At 49.1% G+C, this 19,197-nt stretch overlaps 1 protein-coding gene across 5 annotated transcripts in view; it reads left to right on the top strand.

Moving 5' to 3' along the window:
• znf536 (zinc finger protein 536) overlaps positions 1-19,197 on the top strand; it is a 205,790-nt gene that overhangs the window by 138,405 nt on the left and 48,188 nt on the right. For all 5 annotated transcript variants that reach the window (XM_085270050.1, XM_085270141.1, XM_085270211.1 and 2 more), the window contains one exon: positions 2,159-3,907. In XM_085270050.1, the coding sequence (XP_085126176.1) occupies positions 2,159-3,907 (1,749 nt within the window). The remainder of the gene's footprint in view (positions 1-2,158; positions 3,908-19,197) is intronic.

Genomic DNA, 19,197 nt, shown 5'->3' with positions numbered 1-19,197 from the left:
ACACACACAGACACACACAGAGGCTCAGGCTGACATGCATGCATAAACATGTGTTCTCACACATTCCAAATGGCAAACAGACACACACACACGCAGACATGTCGTCTGTCTCACTTGCTCCAGATATTTAAAAATGCTCAGCTTTAATGGAAAAACGGGCACAAAGCGAGCGCTCTCGCAGGGCATCGGCATTCATTTCAGTTTGCCTTCGTCCATAAACATCAGAGGACGGTGTCAAACACGCAACTGCCTCTGCTTTTCATTCTCATCTTAGATATGCACATTCATCTTTATTTCCCCCCCACGTGAACATTAACAACCTCTTATAAGGAAAGGGAGAAAAAAATCAGATCAGTCTAATTTCTGTCTAATTTGGCTCCTAGAATATCATTTTGTCCAGTTAGAGGAATCGAGAATGATCATTTGCATCAGGGACGTTTCCTTATTAAATCAGCGCCGAGCCTCTGTTCGGCAGCTCACAGGAGAAGCACTTATTGGGTTAAAAGCTCATCTCGTATGGTTTATTTTAAATATACTCTATGCTTCACAGACACTCTGCTGTAAGAGAAAAGATATCAAATCGCTGTCTTTCTGCCTGTAGTCAGGGTTATCTGCAGCTCTGCATGCTCTCTTTTCCCTCCTCTCTGCTCTCTTTAGTATTTCCACCTTCAATTTTCTTTTGTATAGCCTCCTATTCTTTTCTCTGCTGTATCAATATTCTATTGAGTTGCTGTTTGTGGCCCTTTATTTGAGAACTCTGCAGTAGGTCTGCAGATCGCAGAGTCTTTTTCTGGAATGGTGCCCTCTAAATAATGATAAATTACTTGAGCAGTATGCCATTTGCTAATTATATCCATGATTTACTACACAGCCCGACTTAAATCATTCAAACCAGCCTTGCGTAACAATGCCTTCTTTTCCTTTATAAAATGGTTTCCATGTGTATAATCTAAACATTTTATTGGCATATACTGTATAGAGAACGTGCATGCAAAACATTTTTTATTTCTTTTCCAGCCGTGCGTGCACAAATACCACTGTGGGAACTTTTATATGTGTATATTGAAAAGGGGGGAAAATCGAGCTTAGCGTTTTTGCCTCTCTGTTCATTGTTTAATGAATCCAAATCTGGCTCCGACTCCAAGCCTATTATAATTGCTCGCAGGATGTGTTCTATTTCAACATCTTTCCAATGGAAGATCCACTTCTGGCAGAATAGTGTTGGTGTTATAGCATTATCAGGAATATTCATGAATATGGATGCGCAGCATAAATAAACATATGTAAATGTTACACAGCAGATTCACCCCCCTTTTGCTGTAGTGTAAATCGCTTTGATCTGTACTGAATCATATTGTTCTTCATCGCGAGGCTTCACCACATCCAGCGTGTGCTTCACATATGTCGCCGGCTTCGTGTTTTTTGCGGCATCCGTATTGTGTGGCGGGGGGCCGCGCGCTGAGCCACGCCTGCTGTATGCTCCTCCTGACAAAGTGCAAAAAAAAGGACGATGTCCGAGAAGCAGCGCCGTCATCGGCAACGGCGCGGGCCAGAACGGAGGCACGATGACCCCACTGCACGTGCGCGCACGGGAACTCGCCGCGAGCCCGGCCGCAGGCCCGCGCACATCGCATCGAGACACTTCTGTTGTCAGCTGAAAATATTATGTCTTGTAGTGGACTGAAAGCACCATATGGTGAAATGTTTTTATGGTGTTGATATGAGTGATGGCTCACTTGGCGGAGCTGGATCGACCCATATTCAGATGCATACTCCACACCCCCCACACCCCACCCCCGTCCCAATACACACACATCAAGTGGAGCCGAGCCGACGACTGGAAGAGAAAAGACATGCAAGTGTTGGTTGAATGCACAATCGTCTTCATTATCACTTTGTGTTTCATTCTGTGCTACTTTTTAAAATCTCCTTTTTCAGGAATTAAATACTTCCTCTTCTTTATCGTAGTTAATGAAATGCATGTCTTTTTTGTCACTTCATGTGACCTAATTTTCTTTGTTCAGGGAGGTTACATGACCCTCGGGCCCACATTCCCTGCTCCAATAAATAGATTTTGATATCCAGTCGATGTAATAAGCAGGTTAATTATTCACTGTTTTACTGTTTCTCTCGCTCTCTTTCTTTCCCGCCCTCTCAGGAGAGAAACCCTACCGCTGCCCTCATTGTGACTACGCCGGCACCCAGTCTGCCAGTCTCAAGTACCACCTGGAGCGCCACCACCGCGAACGTCAGAACGGCTCCACCACGTCAGGCTCCTCCTCTGGCCACACCCCTTCTTCTGACCACAAAGAGGATCATGGGAAGACGGGCGGAGGCATCTTTGCCCGACCGGACGTCCTCCGTAATGTTTTCAAAAGCATGCCCCCCAACCTGGACTTCAGAGCAGGGCCGCTGCTGCCGCATCAGTGGGCATCGGCTCCCATCGTGTCCTCTCACAACCGGGATCGTGACTGTGGGGACCGCCGCTTTGACTCCGCCTCTTCAGCTGAGAACACGAAGACTGCCGATGGACCTTCCACCATAGTCTCCGCGGACGGCGCCGCCGCCAGCTTCTCTGACCTAAGCCGGGCTTACCAAAGCATGATGGGAAACGGAGTCCACTTTCAGGGTTCTCTCCAGGCTTTCATGGACAACTTTGTCCTCAGCTCCATGAAGAAGGATGTGAAGGACAGCCAGAGTCCAGCCCAGCTCCAGGCCCAGCGCTACCATGACAACGGCGAGCCCAAAGCCAAGAGGGCCGCCTCCGGGGAGCAGGACAGAGAGGAGAAGCCTGAACCCAAACAAAACTCGGAGCCGGGCAAACCCGGGTCCCAGTACGAACCGCTCGATCTGTCTGTGTCGGTCCGACCCGAGTCTGCATCCGGATCACTCCCTGGCACCTCCGTCACCATTCACGATAACGTGGCGTGGCACGGATGCCTCTTCTGCTCCTTCTCCACTTCCTCATTGGAGCTCATGGCTCTGCACCTCCAGGCCAACCACCTGGGCAAAGCCCCTCTGCAGCACGCCGACGCAGGCAAGGACGCTCACCGAGAGGGTTCTCCGACCACCTCCACCCTTCACTCCTCCAACACCAAGGCCTCGGGCGTGGCCCCGGAGAGAGATGGAGACAGAGATGGAGAAAAAGGCCAGGGAGGCTGGAATAACCACATGGAGCAGCCATATAACCCCTTCCAGAGTGAATTCTACAGAAGGTTTGGCGGCTTGTATGATGGATCCCCAAGAGTCAGTCAGGGCATTCAGGGGTACATAGCCCAAGCAGACCACGGTCTGGACCTGCCCAGCCAGGTCTTCGGAGGGGCCTCTTCAGCCGGCCCTGACCAGATGGGCGACAGGGGCTCCTGTGGAGATGCTGAAGATGACCAAGTTGGATCTGAAGACGAGGCTGGAAAAACCGGCGTGCGCAGCACCAACGAGACCCCATCGACCACACCCAAGAGACGGCAGCAAAACCACTCTGACGAAGACGAGGAGGAGGGAGGAGTGGCTGAAGAAGAGGAGGAAAGAGACGAGGATGGGCAGATGGACGTGGACAGAGAGGAAGAAGGAAGTCCCAAACAGCTCCAAGATGATTCCTCTCTGCCCCTGAGGAGCGGAGCGGCCATGGCGACACCGTCCTCTGCCATGACTCCACTTTCTCTGGTTCCTCCGCCCCAGAACCAGACTCTGCCGCTGGAGAAACAGTGGCAGCAGGGCTTGGGCCTCCTAACCCCCGGAGGTCCACCAGGACTGTTGAAGGCGGAGCAGCAGACCCACCTGGAGCAGCAGATGAACATGCTGTCTGTCCTGAGAGCCTACAGCAACGACAGCCTCCCTGCGTTCAACGGCCTGGGCGGTGGAGCGGGCGGGGCGCCCCCGGGGGGCATGAAGAGGTCGGACGCACCTGGTGAGTGTGTTTAACCCCTCCTGGTTCAGAATATTAAAAGACAGCCACACGAGCAGAAAGCGACCCCAAAAAAGACAAATATGAGCACAAATCCAATTTTCCCACCAGTGCGTGCGCACCAACACCAAACACAGCAGACTAACACGTATACGTTTTTGCCTGACACCCACAAAGGAATCTCAGGCACTCACTAAATGTCTCGAGATTGGCTCTGAAGTGATTTCAGCCTTATTTCAAGCAAGTTTAGAAGCTATCATGCCGGCGACTAGCAACAGATTAATCTTTATTACACGTTTATATTACTGGGAGTGCAGCGCCTCCCTCTCGCTCCCCAGCATGGGGGGAATAACCCTGGATGAGTCAGAGCAGGACCTCAGCTCCCCGTGCCATCTCCTCCACATGTCTCTTAACTATCTTAGCTCTCATAAAGCCGGCTCCCAAAAGCCCATTACTTTATAAGACTCGTCGATCTATGACCCTGTGAAAAATGAACTGTCAACTTTCATGATTCTGCTAAGGTTATAGCCGCTCCTTGAGACTGAAGAAGGAAGTCTTTTTCTCTCACTCTCTCTCCTTTTTTTACAATGCTCCTCTTCTGTTTAGGGCTGGTTGGTACTTCTGAGTGTCTCTATAGGAAGAAAATAAAAGCCAGTGTTGGTGTTGAGCTTTAAAAAACCGGCTTATAGACACGACGGAGATGGATGACTTTGCTCCGCTGCTGTCGGTTTGACTCGGTGTGACCCTCGTAATATTAATAACAATCAGGAATATTTTTCTTTGTTTGGAGAACAAAGGAACGGAACATTTTTCAATCAAACGCAGAGAGAAAATAATATAAAACATAAATAAAATAACAGCTGCTGGTGTTATCTGTGGCAGGACACGGCTCTGAATATCTCGATGCAAGTGTATATGTTTCATTAAAAAGAGAAATGGCTTTGTGAGAGATTGCCCTACATATTGTTTAGTCCAAAATGTGGGCTGGCCCCTCTGCAGCGAGGAATGCTCGACCTTTATAGATAAGGCTTTCTCTGAGGAACAAAGGCCTTTCTTATATGTCCTCGTCTGAGACGGCCATTCATTGTAATTAAAAAAAAACAAGTTATTGTGTGTCCGACTTCCCGGCAGATCTCTGGGATGGCACCGAAGATAGCATAGAGAAGAGTGAAAGACTATAGGGAACATGAGTAACATGGAGACATGTTGTGGTGAATGTGAGCGAGTGAATTGTTGTCCCGAGTGTGACATTACTCCAGGTGATTCTTCGCCTCCCGTCCCGGCTAAAGATGCTCTGACTGAAACATGCACGTAGAGCTGGACGGAGAGCTAAAGTGCAGAGACGTTCGGAGGGCTGGGGAAGCTACAGAGCTGTGCTTCGGCTAATGTGACCACGTGAAAAGTTCATGCTGACCGAGTTCAAAGGACACTGTTTCAGGATGCGCTGCGATAGTTTCTCGTGCTGTTGTTGTGCAAGTGGAGGAGACAAAACAGACACGCTCGTTTCTGGGTGAAATGCACAGTTGTGTTATATGTCCACTTGTAAAACACTCATGTCTTGTTTGGGGGGGGAACTGTGGCTGGAAGAGCAGAGCCGCTGTTCCACTGTTGAGGATGAAGGCGGGGGTGGCAAAGACGTCCGAAAAACTCAATTCAGACCTGGCAGAATGTGATTATCTGGAGTGGGTTTGCATTAGGTTTGTATGCAAATACAGCATAAATCATTAATATCGAAATTCTGCCCTGAATGCGCGTGAGCTGTCGCGGGGCACGCGTCGCACGTCTGGAGTGGCCGGCGCTTCATTAGTATGCCCGGAGGAGGAGGGGAAAGGGTTCCGCGTGCTCTGACACGAAACAGATAGAAACGTAGACGGCTGCGTGCACAAGCCACGCCTCCTGAATCGGATTTATCAATAAATGTCATTAAGAGCAGCGGTGGGCCCGAGGTCTCTGCAGTCAGCCGAGGTATCTGGTTACTGAGGTACAGTACGCCGTGTAAAGATTGACATGAACCCGCACCGTTTGCTGTACTGTAGATGTGCTTAACACAATCAATACTTGGCTGCAGTGCAGACCTATCTATAGCCATGCATTATCAAACATGAAGTATTACATTATTCAAACAGTGCTGTACATGCTGCGGCTGCTTGCGAACAATGCTCCTCACATCGTATTACTTACATTACCTCAGCCCCCCCGCCCGCCCACCTCTGCTCCTCTAATATATGACATGTGGACCTGAGAAGGCTGAGACTGACAACCTGAAGAGGAGGAGGTGTTGATAAAAGTGCAGGACTTGGATGAGCACGTTTAGGATTTGAGGAAAGAAAATGGCAGAGCTCAGAGCTGAGCACCTCTTACTGCGGGAGAAGTGTGCTACAGAAGCCGGCGGTTAGTGGATGGAAGTGAAAGCAGAGAGGAGAGTGCTGTGTGTTCTCAATTAGAGCCGTGACTCCCGCTTTCTGAGCGCTCTCACGCCGTGCTTCTCCTCAGAAGTGCTGCGGTTTGTTTGTGTTCGCTGCAGATGGAAACTCAGAGGTTCAGCTCGGCGCGCTCTGAAACTGCCGGCTGTCGGTGAAGGAGCCGCGTGACGTCACCTGAAGTCCAGCCGAGCGGCGTGATGACTGAAACTCTAGCCCCGCCCTGTGCTCGCGCCTGTCTGATTGACAGAACGAGCTGCGTGTAGTTTCAGGAGCGGCCCGTCGGCTCTTCTAATCGTAGGATGTTTGGACATTTGTGATGTCTGGACGTTGCGTTGTTCCCTGCGTGCCGCTGAGCTGCAGTCACCTTATTAGACACGTGCCAGCGAGCGGTGCGGCTGCTCTGGTCCTTTCCACGAGCCAAGTTTCTCTCAGAAGAGACGATGGCTTTCCAAGTGCCTCTTTAGCTCGCTTGGCACCGCGTTACCACCGGCCAGCTTCTCCTGCACACGACTGGGCGGCGCGCTGCTGACATGCCCGGTGAAGCTGAAGCAGGTTTCTTTGCTCCTCAGGTGGTCGGCCTCTGCGCTGGTACACAAATGATTCCAGCACACCAGAACACTGGCATCCGCTGGTCTGAACAACACTGAGATTTGCATCAGACTTTCTAATTGTTGAGACGTCGTGGCAGACGTTTGCCAGGTGGGAGGAGCCAGTCCAGAGCAGGCGCGCCCTCCTGGTCGTATGCAGGTTACTGTCAGAGGTGCCTCCGCCGTGAGTGTCGAGATCACATCCTCACAGCGCGCTGGCACACGGCGAGATGAGCGTGTTCGGTCACGCTCACTGGTGACATCACAGCACACATGCCAAAGACCCCTCGTACATACGTGAGCAACGCCGGCAGCTTTGACGTGGACAAACACTCACAAACATTCACACACACTTCAAACTTTTTGTGATGTAAAATGTGGTAATTGCCAATAATACTGTCCTTATCAGGTGTTTAATGACCAGGATTTGGTTGCTGTTTGTATTTAACACACAGACACACACACGCGTGGAAAGCAGTTCACATTGCTGCTAGACTCCCCTGTGTTCACTAATGAGCCCGACATGTGGCTTACCTGTGTCGCTGCAATTATTCTGTACACTTAAAAGTGAGGCTGAGGGTTCACAGCTGACAGTCCTGGACGGGCAGATGGTGCTTATGAACTCATTTATCAATACTGGGGACACAGGCGGGCTATTGGTCGCTATATTTAATTCATTTTTGCAGTAAAAGTCCAAAGCCGGCCTTTAAAGCCTGTTTCAGGTGCACACACACAATCAGAGGAGCATCTTTGTGTTTCTGTGTTTGCTTCCAGTCTTCAGAGTGCTTCCTAACAGCAGAGGGCATCTATAGCATGGAAACATCTGGATCCTTCCGCTGCTCTTTCTTTAGTGCTCGCTCAGCTCTGAGCCAGAGAATCATTTCACTGGTTCACCATGGGAGCCTCCGGTGGGCGTTTGAGAAACTGCAGCTTCAGTTGTCTCATTATAATCTCCGCTCTGATGCTTAGTTAGAATTTTTGATCTACCTATCCCTTATCTGGGTTTGGGTCGGGGCATGAGCGGACCTCCCTCTCCTCGGCCACCTCCTCCAGCTCACCCGGGGGACACCGAGGTGCTCCCAGCCCAGATATAATCTCTCCAGCGTGTCCTGGGTCTGCCCGGGACTCCGGTTTGAACTATTACCATCTTTAATTTACAGATTTTTCAAAACATTAAAATAAGACCTTTATTTAACAAGAGAATTTACAAAGTGACAATAACACAAGATAAAATTAAAGAGAGGCATCACACAAACAAGAGCCGTGCAGCTGTGCGAGGGTCACAATCAACGCTGTGACATCAGTTAAGCGAGTTTCGGGTTCGACTGCTGGAGCAGACGGTCTGCTTAAATCGTTTATTTGTGCCAAATTGAATTGGAGGCTTCTTGTAAACAGTTTAACCCGATTAGAACTTCAACCAGAGTTTGACCACAGTCCGAGTGACTGAACCGCCCTCCTCCCTGCGTTTTCCCACAGTCCGCGATTCTTCCTCCTGTCTGTCTGCCTGTCTGTCTGATTGCTGGAGGGCAGGGGCTCCTGCAGCGATTAAGCCATCTGGAGGCCTGTCTGCCTGCCTGCCTGCTGGTGAGACGCCTCCCCGGGCTCTCATTGTGTGCAGAGATGACAGCTCTGACGGCTGCTGAAGGCGAGGTGCCATTTCCCACGTGCGTCTACATTACCGGTTTAACTTGTGCAGAGGTGCATTATCACCTTGTCACCCAAAAGTGCAAATAGTGTATTTTTCAAAGAGCAATTAAAGGTAATAGCTGCTGTCAGGCTGCACGGATGGGACCTGTTGCGCGCTCTCAGATGTGATAGCTCTAAAAATATTTCCCCCGCTCGTCAGCCGGTCCTCTCCGAGAGCGCTTCCTGCCGGCGGCCGCGCGTTTTTCCTGGAAGTTCAGCGAGCGAGAGGTGGGATGGAGTTGCTCTTGATAAGGAAACAGAGACGAGTGCCGGGTGATTGTAAACTTGCGCGACAATTATTCTCTTCATTATTTTAGAAACAGGACGGGGAACGCAGCGGAGGCAGCGTGGGAGATCGCATTTACACACTCCATCCATACGTGTGTGCCCGCGTGCGTGTTCACGTGCAAACCAGCTGCTTTTATGTGCACTCTGTATCCCCCCCCCCGGTAGTGTGCATCGTATTCAATATTGCAAAAGTTGAAACAATGGGTTATAAATTGGCCTTCCAACCCGATATATCTGACATGATCTCTGCTTCCCATCTCGTTAGTTTGCTGTTTGTTTCTTTTCTTCCCTGACTCCTGTAGACTTTGTTCGGTTTGAGTTGCTCCTCTTAAGAATGCAGCGTTGCCTTCCCCAGGCGCCCTGGAGATGTGAAGAGGACGCCTCAGAGGAGTTGTACTCGTAAAGCTCCTCATCCTCGGAGGGAGAGACAGAGAGAGAGAGCACCGGCAGGCAGAGACACACAGGCATAATAACTACACTTACACAGCTAGTCGACACATAATGAGACAATGCAGCAGCAACTTCAAGGAAAAACGCAGATATATAAAAAACAACAGAGAGCGAGGCAGAGGGAGAGGAAAACAGGGGGCTGTGGGGGTAAAAAAATAAAGAAAATCAAGAAACTATGTCAACTTTTATTTCCCGTGTTATTCCACATCAATGGCGGCATGCAGTGATACTAATAAAAACAAAAAGTATACACAGGTACAGACACGCAGGCAGCGAGCTGCCGTGTTTGAAACGCTCTGTGGCAATTAAGGACAAATAACGCGTATTATTTCCCGTCGTGACGAACGATCCTAACCAGCCGCTAAAAAAAACGTCCTGATTTCGACATCAAACGCAAACAAATAAAAACGGCTCCAATAAACAAAAGTTGTGAGACAGACATCGCACAAACCGCGGGGGGAATGAGAATAAGAGCAGCGAGCGCTGAGACAAATAAGCCCGCAACATTATAACATTAGCAGTTAGAAAATACACTTAATTCCTCAGCAGAGATGGATATAAACTGCATTGTTGCGTTGCAAATCCCAGCCACCGGATTTAAACTGCTGCATTGTTTTATTAGGGAAATATGGGGGTGGAGGAACAGTGCTTATTCTAATTACAGTGATTTAATCAGGATTAGGGAGGTTACCTGGATGAAGCGAGGGGGCATCTGTGGCAAGGGCACATGCTTTTAGACGGGCCGGGTGCACGCTGGCGGGGCCGCCCCTTATCAACGCTCATCGCCGGCGCTGACTTCAGCCTCCGAAACGATGACTTTCTCTGCCCGTGCACGAGTAAACACTGGCCTGTTTGTTCTCGCCGTCTTTATTCCTTCGCTTTTTTCCCTCCTGCCTGGTTAAACAGCAGGCGGAGGGAATCCATTTTAATCTGATTAATAACTTAGTTGATCACATATAACCCAATTTTCAGTGAGTGCCGTCCTTGTGTGTGCGCGGCCACGCCCACGCTGACCTTTGCGGTCGCCCCGGTAACAATAAGGCACAATAAGCGCCGTTGTTCTGTCGGAAAGCCGGAGAAGCTTTGCTTCATGACCAAAATTTAATGTGGCCCTCTTTGCACAAAAGGCCGGGCCTGCGCAGAGATGGGAACGAGTTTCCCGCCGCATTCACAGAAATATGAATCGGCCTTTTAAAACAGATATGGTTACATATTCGTTTTGAAAGGTACAGTAACGGGCTCAGGCCGCGCTGCCCTCCAACACTGGGGCCTTTGTTCGCTGGCCGGCTAATAACCGCCCCTGATCCTGATCCTCAGCTCTGACTGCTTACGGAAGAATCCCCCCGAACCTCTCTTTGATTACACCGTTATACGAGCTTCATTTTGTCATTTCGATTTCACTCATCGTGTTTAGCGCTGAGAGATTTGTATTCAGGATTGGCAATTACGATTCAAACGCCACAAAGTAAGCCTTGTGAGTTTTAGTGATGACGAGTGAGAGAGGGGGAAATATCCTTCCTTTCTCTGTCTCTGTCTGTCGCACATGCACACAGGAAATATGAATCAAATATTCATGAAGTGGGCTGAGGTTCTCATGCACCCATATGCTTCCTTGTTCAAGCAGCTTGCAGTGGACAGAGGCATCCATCCAGCCTGTAACCCCCCCCCACCTATCACCAGAACTGCTGCCATCGCCGCGATCATTAAATAGGTCATCTCGAACATGCACTCCTCCTCTTTCTTCCTGTTTCTTCTTGCTTCCTCCTGTTTTTTCCTGTTTGTTCCTGTTTCCTACTCTCCCCTCCTCTTTCTTCCTTTTCCCTCCTGTTTCCTCCTCTTCCCTTCTATTTCCTCCTCTTCCCTCCTGTTTCCTCCTCTCACTTCCTGTTTCCTCCTCTTCTGCGGCGTCCTCGCTGCCCTCCACCGTGCCCCTCGACTTCCTTCTAATAATCTGTTGTGAGAAAGACGAGTCCTTCGAGCTCTGTGATTCACTGGCCAGGAATCCTTGTAAAATCAGGCCGCCGTGTATTTGCCAGTTTCCAGAAATTGTAAGTACTTTATGGTTTATAGTTTTTTATTATGGAATGAAAAGGGTGCTGTGAGGGGCTGCTCCGGGGGCGGCGAGGGGAAGGAGGGGGGATTAAAACTGAAGGGATTAGCACCATACTTTAAGATAAATCTTTTTTAATGTGAAACCTCATCCCCGTTCATTCTGGGTAACCACTCTTATTAACTGCTGTGCTTTCATGAGGCCTATTTTTTCTTTCGCCGAGCAACTTTTTAAGCAGAGGCTTTTTTTTCTCTTTTTTGGACACGCCGCTCGCTCCGCCGGCTCCACAAACAACCTTTTTAAGCATTTAAACACAGAACAATGGCAAAGCACATAGCTGCACACATTAATGCTTTTGTATCTGGGAGCAAAAAGAGAAAAAAAGGCAGAAGAAAGAGATAAGCAGAGCTTGGCTACGCCGGCCCTCCGTCTTTCCCTCTCTGCCTCTCTCCATCAGCCAATCCCGGCTGATCTGTATGCATCGGGGGCTAAACAGACAAACATCATATTCTCAGTCTCCAGACTCTAATTGACTGAACAGGGATTGGTCACACTTTTAAGAAGCGTTCCATAATGGATTTCCATGTTTGTGTCTCTTTTAACTGGCGGTGCGAGGGGAAGCCATAAATGTTGTCTTTATTACTGAAAACAACAGCCCTCCCTCCATCCTCCTCCGTCTCTCTGTTTCCTCGCCATAAAAGACCATATCAGTGCGACGGCCGGCATTCGTTGCAAGGTCAACTCTGCCGACAGATGACAAACGATCTCAAGATGGCCACATCATCTGTCCCGTAGCTGCCGGCCGAGAGCGCCGCCACCGCGTGCTCGTCTTTATCCCTTCTTTTCACTTTATCATCATGTCGTGGGGGGGCAGAGCGAGGAAAACCAGCCACCTGATATCCACCAATGAGGAGAGTTTTCAGGCCAAAAGGCAAATGAGGATGGGGGCGGGGGCGGAGGGGGGAATCTTTTCAAAAATCGGCACTTATCGTGTTTCTGTATCAGGAAGCAGACTTGGCACGAGCCGGGGATTCAGTATTACGGACAAGCTGCTCATCAGATGGGAGCTGGTTTATTTCTGTGGCCCACCCTCCGCCTCCCCTCCATCCGTCCATCAGTACCTCCCATCCTCCGCCACCCCTCCAGTCTGCTTCTCATCCAAACGTGTCTCATTTCTCCGACCGGACGACTTCTTTCATTTCAACCGTGTGATTGATTTCTCCTGTTTATTGTTTCTTCTTCATCTTCCTCATTATCTGCGTTTGAAGCGCCGCTTAAAACCGCTCGGTTCCTCCTCCAGCGGCGACGGCCACTTTTCACAAAACTCTGACTGCGTTCCTTAATTACGTGACTTCTCTGTAACACGGCCGTCAGCTCGCAGACAGCCGCTCTCGCGTCGTTATTACCTTCCCGTTTGGACGCCGGCTCTCGGCAGGTAGCCGAGCCCCCCCGCCCGCCATCACATCGTCCTCTTCCTCGTGTTCGTCTTCCTCGGTCTGCTCTGCTGTTCTTGGGTAAAAATGGATCTGTGCCGTCAGTTTGTCATTTTTAAAACAATAAAAATGTTCTGGTTATGCCCCCCCCGCGTCCTCTGACAGTGAACGAGAAGATGAAGCTCCGCTCGTTAACAATCAAATGCTCAGCAGCTTCATGTTAACACGTTTGAAACATTCTGTTTTTGAAACCTTTTCCTCCCGCTGCTTCCCGTCGTCTCCACGGTTACCGTCATAGGGTGTAAATCCAAGCTGCTGACAGGCTAACACCGAGCTAATGGCGCCATTCATTACAGTCCAGCTCCGAGCTCCTGTCTGCCCACAAACCTCACCCCGAGCTTCTGCCTGAGGTTACTTCCTGTTCAATGGGAGTTTTTCCTTCCCACTGTCGCCAGGTGCTCATAGGGTGTCGAGTTTCTCTGTATTATTTCTCTGCCTTACAATGTACAGTTATATACAATATATGACTGAATTAAACTTTAGTTCTTTTTACTGTCAACAAACAATAAAACATTTAATAAAGAATTACATATAAATAAAAATGAGAAATGCAGTGATTTCTGCCTGTCATAGGTCTAAAGAGCGATTACTTTAGAATTGATGTCACAGCTGATATCAGTTTATCACTTCATATACTTATAAAATGATAACTGCAATGTTTTTCTGCAGTAAAGCCGGACGTGGGCCCAGTTTAGCTTCTGTGTAGTCGAGCTAAGCTGGATCCGGGGCCCGTCGCTGCGTCGTCCACTTTTCTGTCTGATAAATCTTCCCCGTCCTTCACACAAAGACAAAAACAAACAAAAACAAGCTGGTCATGTGTGACACAAAGAAAGAGCGTCTCCACCTCGCAAAGCAGGACCCGTCCTAAAATACAGGAGCGAACTGTCAGACTGTCAGAGTTCCTGCAAATGTTTCACAATAAAAGCCTGCATAGAAGAGTTCCTGTGAACCAAAACTGCACAGTAGAGGTCTTTTAATTTGAAAGAGAAGGAATTAAATAAAAGACTTAAAAACCAGGCACGCATGTGAAATATGTTTAAGAAAGATGCGACTGGATTCGTCGATACGTTCGGCTGCTCCACCACAATGTCACAAAATCCACCCAGATGCTCATCAAAACCAGCTGCCAACCAATCAAATGTTACACATTATTATCACCTAAATCTTCGTCAGCAGTGAGGAAAAGCAGCTTAATTAACCTTTCATTGAGTCCGGTGAAACATTCCCAAAGACGGAGCAGGACGCTGTGTTTTATTGGATGTATAAAGTGTGGATTCGCTCACACAGTCTATCGGTTTTTGGGAATGCAGAGGCTGCAGTATTGGATCCTACACCTATTGAAGCTGACGCAGTATAACAAAGCATGCAGGGCCAAAAGTAATGATCATATACAAATATCAATATTAGAAAGAGTATGTGCTAAAGAAGATGCATGGCTATTGATGTTTAAATAACTGTAGCGTCAGAGAGATGGAGAGAGGGGGAAAAATGTGAATCATATTTTCTCACTGGGAGAAAAAAAAGACCTAATCGAACACATCCCACGAGGCGCAAACAGCGAAGTCAAGGCCAGGATGAAAGCAGCTCTTCTGCTCCTCTCTGTCTGCGAGCGGCCCAACAAAACTACAAATAAAAGCGTGATCGGGGCGCGGCGGCGCTTCGCAGGCCGGCGGAGTGTTTGACAAGGCAAAGCGTGGCGATAAAAACAGTCAAAAGTTAAGTCGTCAGACGCTCTCCCCACTCCGCGGTGTGTCTTTTCATTTGTCTGCATATACGCAGCTTTATTTGCATTTCAAATGCTCATATTTGAAGAGGGTGGCTTAAATGCCAAGACGCGAATTGATGACAATCGCCTCGATTCAAAAGCATCGGCAGAAAGCCTCTATCCTCGCCGCTGACATTAAAGCTAAAGCAGAAACACAAAACAAATATATATTTATCTGTGCTGCCTCCTCCCTCAACCTTTCTCTCCGTCTCATTATTTTAGGATCATTTTACATTTGAATATCAGTTGTCGGGCCGAGCGCGAGCCGCTGCCCACAAACTAAAATAAGAGAATAATCAGCGGGCTGCAGAACGCGCGGCCATCGATTCGGCCGCTGCCTTTTTTCATCGCTTTTCCATATTCATTTGTGTAATTTACAGTAAATCCAATAGCTGTCAGTCACAACACGCGAGGACCGAAAAACGCCATAAATTTACGGTGTTGGGAAACAGCTGCTGCAACATTTACAGCACAGACCACTCTAAAATATTAAAGATGTGTCATCTCAGGCACTCGGCCCTGCATCTGTAACCATCTGCTTTCTATTAACACACTACACCCAAAAAACTGAGGATGAGGCCTCGCACGCTCTCTCAGGCCGTTTCCTCCTCTCGGCGGAGGGGAAGCCGGTTCGCCGCGGACGCACGAGCTGATCGACGGCAAAACGCTTCGAACCTGAGTATTGCGGGCCACGGCCATGTTTGCGAGGCCTCCGCAGCTGAGCCTCTTTTCTTTGCTTGTGATTAATCGTAACTCGCACACCCTCCCATCGATTTCAACACATCACGCCGCCGCCGGCCGCGTGGCCCCTTAGCCTCGAGCCGCCGTGACTGCGAGTGTCGGCCAAAGATTCGGTCTCCTCGCTGATATCTCGGGGGTGCGGAGGCGTGCGGTGACTCAGACTGTTTGGGGCGATGACATCTGTCCTGTTACAGCAGACACAGAAGAAGAAGAAGGAGCAGAGGCTGAGGGCGGCGCTGCTGCTGCAAAATATTAAGTTACAGCAGAACAGGGAGACTTATGGGCCGAGTCAAAGGTAAACAATTACAGCATGGTGAGTCACTTTGTTGGAGCACAGCTAAAGGAAGATCATCTCTCCCTCTTAATAGGTAATTTCCTTTGTCTTGTGAGGATCGGATCACAGCCGGGTGGTCTGCCGAGAGAAAAAAATCACGACGGATCCAAAGTTGGCTGGAAAGCGTCCAGCGCGGCGCTCCTTCGGAAACATTCTGTTCAAATTAAACGAGCGCCTGTTTGCGAGGAATGCGCCGACAGATTCGGAGGGACGTTTCCCAGTTTATGTCTCCTTTTTTCACATTTCGTGCTTTCTGTCATCTTGTCTGTGCTAAACTAGTTGTCCTTTTTGGGGGGGCTGTCACCCCCCCTCCGCGTCGCTCCGTCATCCTCCCTCGTGATGTCACCATCTCGGCGTGAATCATTAGGATATCAGTGTTCAGCCAGTGACAGAAAGAGCCTGATTAACAAGCTCTCTTGTTTTTCCTCTCCTCTTTATCCTCCTCCTTTTTTCCTGAAACGAGGACTCCCGCTGCTCCCAACGACATTTCTTCCCCCTCCTCCCTCCTCATCATCCCTCCTCTTCTTCCCTGTCGTGGATGGCGGGGAGTCACAGGTGTGTGACAATAATTACACATACACTCAGAAAAAAATAATGTCGTTTCCTCCATTTAATAAGTTTGCAGTAAAATAGGCAGCGAGATAGAGAGAGATGCAGAGAGCTCCAATCTTATCGGATACCCCAACCTCTAACTTAATCATATGGCTCTTAAGAGCAGCCTGCCACCAGCTGGGGCTCCGTAATATGCATGCAATATGTGTGTAAAACGATACGCTTTAATTTTGAGCCCACTTTAAGCAGCAACAAAATCTGTTTATATGGGAGACATTTAAAAAGAAGAGAGGGCTGGAGGGAGGGGGCGCGGGATCGGGTTAACTCTTGCTCTCCGGGCCCGACAAACGCCATCTGTCTGGTGTCGGCCGCTATCAGAGCTCGGCGCCGCGCACAGACCGGAGCTGTGTCCACCCTTTTTAAGCTTCCTGTCGCATGGCGCCGGGGTTGCGGTTGGACTTAACATCCAAACGCGCACTTTCGCTCAGTTTTTCTTCCCCTGGCTCGCTGTGATGTCATACAGAGCCTGTGCCTTACAGCCTGATACTAATGTTGGAAGTTTACCCTTCTTAACTCACCTGTATAAAGTTGGCCTTATTAGGGGCGTGGCCTCTTTGACTGACACAGGCGGCCGTAGCTGCTAGCTGTGTGCTAGCTTCACCCGAGCTGGACCGCGTTTGTGCTGGTGGAGCCTTTTTAATGACATCGTGTGACCAGCAGCGTGGCTGCTGTGAGGTCACTGCGATGTCAGCAGGTATGAGAGTGACGCTCCTGCACAGGCTGTGGGTGCAGACGGCGGCAGGATCGCGTCTTTCTGCACAGAATACAACATTAAACTCTGTTTCTATGGCGGCACGTTTTTCCTGTTTCCTGAAACCTCGCCGGCTCTCAGAGCACGGCTGACAAGGTTAGGAATAATGTTCCTCTCTCGGCGTGCCTGCATCGATGCGGGGCATCGATTCGGGGAGTTTTTATAAAGTTAGAGCTGTTAGAGGCTCTTAAAGCCGAACTCTTCTTCTGGTGAGGCACGAGACGCGAGGCTGGAGCGCAGCTACGAGGAGGAAGTGGGAGCGAGGACAGAGGAAACAGAGCTTTTGGGGAAGGAAGGAGGGAGTGCGTGTGTAAACTTCAAACAGCCCGTGATGGCGGCTGTCGCTGCCGCCGCCAGCTCTGACCACTCCACAGATGCTTTTGTTCCCGCTCACTCTCACTCCTTCACCCCCTCCTCCTCCTCTCTTCTTGCCCGGTCTCTTTGGTGATCCAGTGTGAGAGGAGCGGGGGCTATCAAAGCCACCGCTGTCTGTTCCAGACTTCAAAACCCGGGGCCCCCGTCCATCCGTCAGCCCCAATCATCATATCTGCGAGGCCCCGGCGGAAAGCCTCGTACGCTGGAGGAGAAATATTTGATCTGTCCTCTTTGCGAGGATCAACAGTCACACAAACGACAGGGGCGCCCCGGCGTACGGGGGGAGGAGGAGAAGCTGCTGCTGGAGCAGGGAGGGAAACTCCTACGCTGGGCAGCAAAGATCCGGTTTATTAGACCGTTTCTAAAAGTGCCGCAGTGAGACGGCTCACCTTTAAAGACTCAGATTACACGTGCGTGATCACGAGTGAAGCCTTCTTCCTTAAAGGAGCGTCTCCATCATTAACCTTATTTATTTTATTGTGTTTTAGCTTCTGATGGGAACCAGGAGCAGCTCACACATGCTCAGTTTAAGGCTTTCTTTTATTTTCCAGAAGTTTCCTGATTCCACAAAGATCTTTTTTAAATTGATATTAAAACACGAAATGCTCGAATACAATTTCAAAAATAATTTATTTTACACAAACGTCACGTTTTTATTTGTCGCCGTGCGATGAAATATGCGAGTCAAATAAAAGGTCTGTGTCTATCAATCCATTTATCCGTCCGTCTGTCCCGCTGTCATGTGACACTTATTTATAGAGTGTGTATAGTTAGCTCTTAAATCCTGTATGTGAGATCAGACTACGTAATTACTGAACTCATTAAGCACTTTATGTCCACCAGACCTCGTCCCCTGTGTGTGTGTGTGTCATGCAGAGCAGCAGCTGGTTGTGTTACTGACACACACACTGAGGTGGTGTTGGTGGTGAAGAAGATGAATATGTGACTTGAAGTTGAGTCTGTGTTACTGAAGATAATGAACACACACACTGTGCCCTAAGTGTGTGTTCAGGCATGTCACTCATGAGCCCCGTCACTTCCACCCGAGTCACCAGCAGGACTCGGGACACATGGACGGACACGGGGGGTGGGGGGTGTGTGTTTGATTGGCGGGATGGTGTGCAGCGTGCAGTAATCCATCACGAGTGTTTCTGACAAAGAGCTGAAAGAAGACTCCAGACCGGGGTCGTGACCCCGGGGAGGCGGGGGGTGTTCCAAACCTCTGGAAGCTTCCAGAGTGTCACAGTGAACAAACACAGTGTGAGTGGGCTCACGTTTGTTGGTCTGAGGATGGCGGACTCAGGTGCTGCTCAGGACCGCTTTCTGTGATGACGAGCGCAGCGTGATGGCGGGCGGCGGCGGCTCATATTTTTTCTTCATGCTTAAAAACCAGCAGCAGTTTTCAATGTATGGCTGCTGTGATGCATTTGAGATGAAACTGTGACTTTTATTATTATATAATATTTACTCTTATTATTATTATTATTATTATTATTGAATAATGCTCTTCGATCTCTTCAATGCAGCTGGAAATTATTTTAATGATTTGCACTGCTGGGGTGAATATATGTATATTAATATTTTACAAAGGTGATAATTATGCAGTAATAATGATCTTTTTAATATTTCACTTTATAAAAAGTGAAAGTTTAGAAAAATCAGAATGAAAAAACTGTGAGTTCCTGATTCTGGGAGTCCTGATGACACAGTGTCAGATTCACACCTGAGGCCAAATCAC

Source organism: Mchenga conophoros, linkage group LG1, assembly GCF_057382185.1.
Source record: "Mchenga conophoros isolate Kocher_MC1m ecotype Shallow Benthic linkage group LG1, M_conophoros_male_GT1.1, whole genome shotgun sequence".
NCBI lineage: Eukaryota > Metazoa > Chordata > Actinopteri > Cichliformes > Cichlidae > Mchenga > Mchenga conophoros.
Note: the sequence above shows the minus strand (reverse complement) of the source record. Positions and strands in the feature narration are given on the sequence as shown.